The sequence below is a fragment of the Hipposideros armiger genome, unplaced genomic scaffold (genome assembly GCF_001890085.2).
Source record: "Hipposideros armiger isolate ML-2016 unplaced genomic scaffold, ASM189008v1 scaffold_714, whole genome shotgun sequence".
In the NCBI taxonomy this organism is placed as follows: domain Eukaryota; kingdom Metazoa; phylum Chordata; class Mammalia; order Chiroptera; family Hipposideridae; genus Hipposideros; species Hipposideros armiger.
In genome coordinates this window covers 851,952-859,740 of record NW_017732064.1, presented here as the reverse complement: position 1 = coordinate 859,740, position 7,789 = coordinate 851,952, and the positions used below count along the sequence as shown (strand labels likewise).

Sequence of the window (7,789 nt, the reverse complement as noted above, 5' to 3'; positions counted from 1 at the left end):
GGGGAATTAGGGGAGGGAACAGCATTGGGGAATTGGGGAAGGGGAACAGACAAGTTGCTGTCCTTTTGTTCTTCAGTCTAGTTGTGGAGGACGTCGCCTCACTGGCCCATGTTGGTATTATGATCATTGCGCTCTTCCTGGGTGAGGCATTCGCTCGCCGGCCATCCAATGGCAGCTCACACTGGCTGCCGGCCACCCACGGTAGCTCACGGCAGCCCACTGCAGCCCACTGCAGTAAGGGCTGCACCCTATGCTGTCGCTGGTGACTCACAGCAGTCCAACTCCAGGTCGAGCTATTGTTCGCCATCTTAGCTGTAGAGGGTGCAGCGTCACTGGCCCATGTGGGATCCGAACCTGCGGCCAGGCTGCTCAGAGTTCACGCTCCCAAGCCAACTCTTAACCAATGAGCCACTTGGCTAGCCCTTCAGTGTTTTTTTTTCCCCCCTCCCATACCAGGGCATTTGAGACAGGATCTTCCCCCCACCCCCACCCCACATACACTGTTATACATGCTCCCTACCTTATTCCTGTGCTTCACCTGGGCTGAAACCACTTTTCAACCCGAGGCCAGGCTGGAGTCCTGATTGGCAACAGCAATTCACCGTCTAACTTTGGACTAGTCACATTACATCCCTGGCCTTGTTTTCTCACTGTAAAATCAGGATTTTCTTTTCAGACATTTTATAATTATGTTGGAGAGAGGCATTGAAGATGGAGATGCAACTCATGAGAGCGGCATTCCCAAAGTGTTTTCTGTGGAACACTGGTTTCTTGAGATGTTAATAGGTATTCTGAGAGGGGGGAAAAACAAGTATTTTAGACTAAATAGGTTTAGGAAATACTGCATTTCATAGTCCTTTCTTGGTGATTCACAATGCGCTTTAGCTTATTAGAGACTCTTGAAATTTTCTTAAACTTATTGGAACATAGAAATCCTTTTTTAGAACACCCGTTAACGTGTCATAAAGCTGGTGTTTCTCAGAAACTCTGTTTGAGAAATATTGCATTAGACCATCATCACCCATGACCATCATAGCAGGAATTGCTTTCTAAATTCACTAGATTCTATAATACTTAAAGGAATGGGTCATAGATAAGCTTTAATGGGATAAAGATGTGAGAGATGGGAGAAAGGTGAGAGGGGCTCCCACGGTGCTGAAGGGACTTTGGGAAACCGAAGAAGCAGTGCAGACCATAGACCCTGGGAGAATGAGGTTGCAGGACCAACTGTGTCATAGTCACGTGTTCCAGTTTCCTGTCAGCCCCTGCCCTCCAGCACTCCCAACCCTGTTATTCTTATTCTTCTCTAGCGCGTTCCACCTTCTGATATCCTGTATTGTTTGTGAATTGTGTTTATTGTTTGTCCTTCTCCCGCCACTGGAACATGAGCCCTATGGAGGAAAGGATCTTTGTTAACTGATGTGTCCCAAACCCCTAGAACAGAGCCTGGCACAGAATAGGTCCTCATAATCATTTATTGTTGAATTGGGGCTAGAAAAAGATCAACAGTGCCCTCCATGACCTTTTGTCACACCTGGTCTTCTGTGGACCCAGGATAACCTTTAACCTTAGGAGGTGGGGGTAAGCAGGATAGTGGCTGGGAGCCTCACTCCAGAGCCTAAGGGCCTTTGTGAGATTCTCAGCCCCGTGGGTGCTACTGTGTGTGACCTCAGGCAGGTTCCTTAAAACCTTGCCTGCTACATAAGTAAGTGCTGTGTTTTTTAGCTTAATTAATATTACAGCTACTTCATTGCATGCCATGTTCTAGCTATTGTTGCTGCTGGATTTCCCCCCTGAAATTTCGTTAAATTCTTTTTTTCTTCCTCCTCCAAGTTATTGCCAAAGTAGCAAAAGGATGAGATAATGCATGGTTGTTTTAAAATGCATAACTATCAATTACTTATCAAACTAACACAGGTCTCAGAAAGGCAGAGACTGTAGATAAAAGCAGTATTGAGGCAGAGAAAAAAAAAGAAAAGAGGCAAACTAAATAGAAACTATTCCCAATGATTTTTTCTTTTTGTCTTTGGCAGAGCCATTTAAAATGAGTTGCATGGCCAGTATGACTATAATTTAATAGTCTAAGGAAACTCATTCTGTTTCCCTTAAGCATGAAGACTGCAGATATCATTTATTTCAAGTCAGAGTTGTTATTACTTCAGTGTGCTGAAAGTATATAATGTTGGTTCCCAATGGGCTCTCATTATTTCATTGATTGTTTCATACTCATTATCTCTTGTGTGTACCTAGAGGCAGGAGATGTTTTTCTTTCTTTCTTTTTTTTTTTTTAAAGATTTTAAAAAAATTTTTTATTGGGGAATTGGGGGGGATGGGAACAGTGCTGGGGAATTGGGGGAAAAGGAACAGACAAGTTGCTGTCGTTTTGTTCTTCAATCTAGTTGTGGAGGACGCTGCTTCACTGGCCCAAGTTGGCACCATCATTGCGCTCTTCCCCGGCGAGGCAGACCAGTCGCCGGCTTCTGGACGGCCGCTCACTGTGGCTGCTGGCCACTCACGCTGGCTGTTGGCTACACACGGTAGCCCATGGCAACCCACTGCCACAGGGACTGCAGCCTAAGCCGTCGCCGGCGACTCATGGATGCTCAGCTCCAGGTTGAGCTGTTGTTCAGCATCTTAGCTGTAGAGGGCAGTGTCACTGGCCCTCATATGTGGGATCCGAACTGGGGCCCGCTGGCATCCCAAGCGAGTTCTTAACCATCGCGCCACTCGGCCGGCCCCTGGTTTTCTTTTTTATATATGGGACAGTGAAATATGATTAATGTCAGATGTTTTACAGCATGTTCTTCTTTTTACAGAGGTGCAGTTCTGCTGAGTTTGGTGAGTGGATTGATGCTTTCAACTTGTTCATGGTTTCCGGGTACCAGTTTAATCTGGTGGGTTACAGGTATGTAGTGTTTACCTGCCGATATGTCAGTCATTCAGCTTGCTTGACCAATTTACTTGCAAGCGTGTGCACCTGGACTGGAAGTAGATGTCCAGCCATACAAATATGTGCTGTTGCCAAATGGGCTATTAAAACCAGCTGCAGCCCCTATGGCCCAGATGTCACCATGATTACTAATGACAACTGGCTCCTGCTTCCTCCAATTTCATTTTCCCTTTCCTCCTGTAGTGTCTAATTTCACCCTGACTCTGCTGACAATCTCCTCCATCCCCCAAACGACTTTTACAAGGCACGTGTGTCAGGTGCGTTCAGATTTACTGAAGGCGTGAGGAGATGGAGGGTTGTGTAGCGCCATGTTGCCAGACCTCTCCCCCACCCCACAAAGATCCCTTACTTCTCTGGTTTTTGGGAATGTCCTCCTTTGGGACTCCACAATGAAGCTCAACTTCCCTTTCTCGTCTATGTGTAACAGTTTAGTTCCTCACCTGCTACCCAGCTTTGGGGTCCATGTTGGCTTATTCACAGCCTCAGACCAACTCGTCCCAGTTGCACCCTTCTGGCTCACAGAATATTAGTGAAGCCTGTCATGCTTTGGGAGTAATCTACTTGTTTTCCTGTGATTGAACTCTGTCACTTTTCTTCCTTCCCCTGAAAAGGCAGAAATGGTTCAAGTCAGTTTTAGTGTTTAAATAACCCCTCCCCCAGCCCAACTCTGTGACAGAGCAAATACCATATGTGGTTTCTGTGAGGAGAGATGGCCTTATACATATCAATTAAGCATGGGAGTCAGAGTGTTGCTTTAGATGCTGTGTGGATTTGTGAGACTATGTGCATCGGTAAGATGGGTTGAATAACAGAATAAAGTAAATTTCCATACATTCTGTCACCATCACCCTTGCATGGAGATGTATGTGTAATCCAAATAGGTTGCTCAGTTAATGAGACTGCCCAGGTCGTCCTCCTCCTGGAGCTGGGTCAGTGAACTGTTGCCGTCCTGGTCAGCTGTTTTTACTTGCTTGTGTGTTTTCTGGTAGGCATCCTCTATGGGGTCTGTGGAGGGTTGTGTAAATATTGGAGTAACCTTTCTTCTCATCAGAGAGATGCCTCATGAGATTCCTCAAGAAAAGGACCAGATAATTTTGTTAACGCTGAGTTTGCAATGAGCGCATGTAGCTTCTTAATCTGCATGCCACTGGGAAAGGAACATGAAATATATTGAAAGTTTGTTCAGCATTTATATCATGCCTTTTCTCAGGGAATATAAGCAATATGCTTATGGGGCAAGTAATTAGCAGCATGATTTCAAACATGGTAAAACTGAGGTCCACAGACACATCAACTGTTAAAGAACAGAAAAGCTGTGAACTTGCAGTGTTATGCTTATGCTCCTACGTAAGGTCATACCCTTGAGAGTCAAACCTAATCTAGTTTTGCGGTCTCTCTAGAGTATTAAATAGTTGTTTAAAAGACCCTAGGGGCTTTTGTACAGATGTAAGGCTTCTAATAGGCTATTGTAGTAGACAGAAAAGCAGGGCCATAATTCACGGGCTCCATCTCCCACTCTGATCGCCTGCTCATCTGAAATAAGTTGGAGCTCACACTTAATTATCTGGAGACGGTACCCAATTTCATGTGATTCATGGAAACTGTATCATAAAGCAGAGTGTAGAAAAAGAAATCATATTTTTTCATTGTGCAGTTAAAGTTTGAAATCCCAACTGGGTCTCAGCATGAAATTAATTATGGCAATGACCAAATTTTAAATGCAGAGAATGTTAAATCTTGATGGCAACTAATAAAATCAAAGTTCTATTTTTAAAAAGATACCGATGTACTAAACACATTCATAGGACCCCAGTGTACTATACAGTGTGCCTCCGATTTTATTGTATGAAAAATTTCACCTATTGAAAATTAACATGTTAGACACTATAAATATTATTGGGATGTTCAATTACTGTTAACTCTATTTGTGTCTTAGACATTGTAAAGATTTGGAGGAAATTATTTGGAAGGACTCAGTCTCAAACAAAAAACAGTTAATGTGTATAATTAAGGGAAAAAGGCAAAGTGACTAAGAGTGTGTGTCATGTACCACCATTGGTGCACAAAAAGAGAAATGTGTGTACATATATATTTCTATGCATAGGCTGTCTCTGGAAGAACGCAGAAAATGCTAACACTGGTTGCCTTCACTAAAGGAAACTAGTAGGTGACAACAGTCAGAGGGACTCTTCTATGTTTTGAATTTTGGATTTATAACCTATTTAAAAATACAATTTTAGTGGATTTAAAAATACATAGCCTTGGGCCAGCTGAGTGGCTCAGTTGGTTAAGAGCTTGCTCAAGAGTGTGAGCTCTGAGCAACAGCGGTTTGAGTCCTGGCCTGAGCTGAGCTGATGCTGAGCTGCCAACAGATGGCAGGATGGCTCAGCTAAAAATCAAAAAACAAACAAACAAAAAAAACAAAAAAACACATAACCTATGTAACAATAGAAACTAAATTAATAATACAAGCAATATAGCAGTCAAGGGAAATTTTAAGAGATGTTATCTTTCACTCTAGATAATTCTCTGTAGTAAGACAGAAGCAGCAAAGTCATTCTACTGTCTTTAGATTAGAATATCAAATCAGAACTCATTTTATAAAAAAGTTATTGTAAACTAGCAAACAGGAAAAATTTAATCTCATTAATAGTAAAGCAAATGTAATTTAGAACTTGATACTATTTTCATCAATCATTTGGCAAAAATTTTTAGAAAAAATAATTTTGGCAGGGCTCAAAAGGTGAGACTTTTGGTAAGGTTTCTGGAAGAAATGAAGACTGACTGGTATAACCTTTCCAGAAAGCAATTGACTATAGGTAATGACTCTTTAAAATGCTTTTTTTTTTTAGATTTTTATTGGGGAATTGGGGGAAGGGGAACAGACAAGTTGCTATCCTTTTGTTCTTCAGTCTAGTTGTGGAGGACGTTGCTTCACTGGCCCAAGTTGGCACCATCATTGTGCTCTTTCCGGGCGAGGCAGGTCAGTCGCCGGCTTCTGGATGGCTGCTCACTGCAGCTGCTGGCCGCTCACGCTGGCTGTTGACTACATACGGTAGCCCATGGCAACCCACTGCCACAGGGGCTGCAGCCTACGCCATCGCCGGCGACTCATGGCAGCCCAGCTCCAGGTTGAGCTGTTGTTCAGCATCTTAGCTGTGGAGGGCAGTGTCACTGGCCCTCATATGTGGGATCCGAACCGGGGCCCTCTGGCATCCCAAGCCAGTTCTTAACCATTGTGCCACTCGGCCGGCCCAAGAGACAGCATTTAAATGGATGGAAATTCCTTTAGAATGTTCCTTAACAAAAACGTTCTAGGAACCACACTGACTCTACATGTTTTCTAATGTCCTGGTTCTGGCTAATTAAATTAAATGGACATGCTTTCAGCATTACAGGTAAGTTCAGTTTTTTTCCGTTTTTATTACTCTTAGGATCTTGACACAAATACCCTAAAAATGCCTTCTGCCCTCCCCACCACCATTCCTGAGTAAATAGCACTGAACTGATATTTACTAGACCCACATTGTACCTCCAGTTGTGCAAGTAACAAGCTGTGTGACCTTTAGCAGGTCACATTAACCTTGCTAGACTTCAGTTTCTCATTAGTGTGGAGATTGGACTAGCACGTCCCTGATGTCCCTTCTGGCTCTAGATGGCTACATATTGGTCATCGTTTAAGCTTATTATCCCCCCACCTCCCAGTTTTTGAGAAAATGGAAGAGACTGTTACTGCTTTCCTGTCTGATTCTTTTTCTTTTTCTCTCTCACAAACAGGAGCAGCTTCAGCTGTGGGTCTCCTTTACCTGCCTACATGGGCAGCCGCTGTTTCTGGCTGTATACTCGCCCTCTTCACAGCTTCCATGTGGCCTTTAGTGCTGGGACACCTTATTAGCTCAGGGTCAAGTCCTGGGAAGACCATGACCACTGCCATGATATTTTATCTTCTAGATACATTTTTCTGTGCATGGTGCACAGCTTTTAAATTTGTCCCAGGAGGTGTCTACGCTAGAGAAAGATCTGATGTGCTTTTGGGTGCGTACATTTGCAAGGTCTGGATTAAAGTAATAACGACTAGAAAATACCTTTCAGGACTGACTAGGATTTAGCACTTCATGTTGACTGGTGGAAATAAATAGGATGATCTTGCCTTTCTTATTAAAACAGTCACTTGATTAAAAAAACAAAAAAACTGGAGGAATGTCTAAATTGCTACTTAAAAACAAATTAATACATCAGTGAGTTTCAGTATTATTTATTACTACAAAGACCTTTTAAGTGACTTAGTTGGGGAAAAACAAGTTTAATTAATAATAAAGTATAAAAGAGATACTATGTAACACTTGTATTATAGGATATGTTGGAAAAAGGTATGATCATGATACTCATGTTGCTACTTCAGTGATAGGCCTGTAAATATTTATAGGAATTATGATTTTTTTTGGTTCTCCTGAATTTTTATTTACTGTGTTTTTCCCAATAAAATATATTTTGCATGTATAAATCTTAGTGTGAATGATAAATTCCCAAATCGTAGAATAAATGCATTTTCTATTTCACCAGTTATGAACTTACGTACAAAAATTAAATTTCCTAAACTCATCTCAGTTTAATACTGAAAAAATTATCTTCTGGCAATAATGAAATTCCTGATGTATACCAGGCATACAAAATTAAATGTTGTCTATCATTCTAGTTTAAGTAAAACATGTCATATGCTTCCAGGATAAAATCTCTGCAAAATGAGGAGCCAGCATACGTGAGGGGATTCAGTTCTTTTTTGTTCACACATTCATTTTTCCATTTGTTCATTTATTCATTAAAAAAATGATCACACAC

The 7,789-nt window shown here is 42.1% G+C and overlaps 1 protein-coding gene across 1 annotated transcript in view; it reads left to right on the top strand.

Annotated features, from left to right (window-relative positions):
- CWH43 (cell wall biogenesis 43 C-terminal homolog) overlaps window positions 1-7,789 on the top strand; it is a 59,517-nt gene that overhangs the window by 16,517 nt on the left and 35,211 nt on the right. Inside the window, exons 5-6 of the mRNA XM_019627135.1 lie at window positions 2,819-2,905; window positions 6,728-6,985. Of these exons, the coding sequence (XP_019482680.1) occupies window positions 2,819-2,905; window positions 6,728-6,985 (345 nt within the window). The remainder of the gene's footprint in view (window positions 1-2,818; window positions 2,906-6,727; window positions 6,986-7,789) is intronic.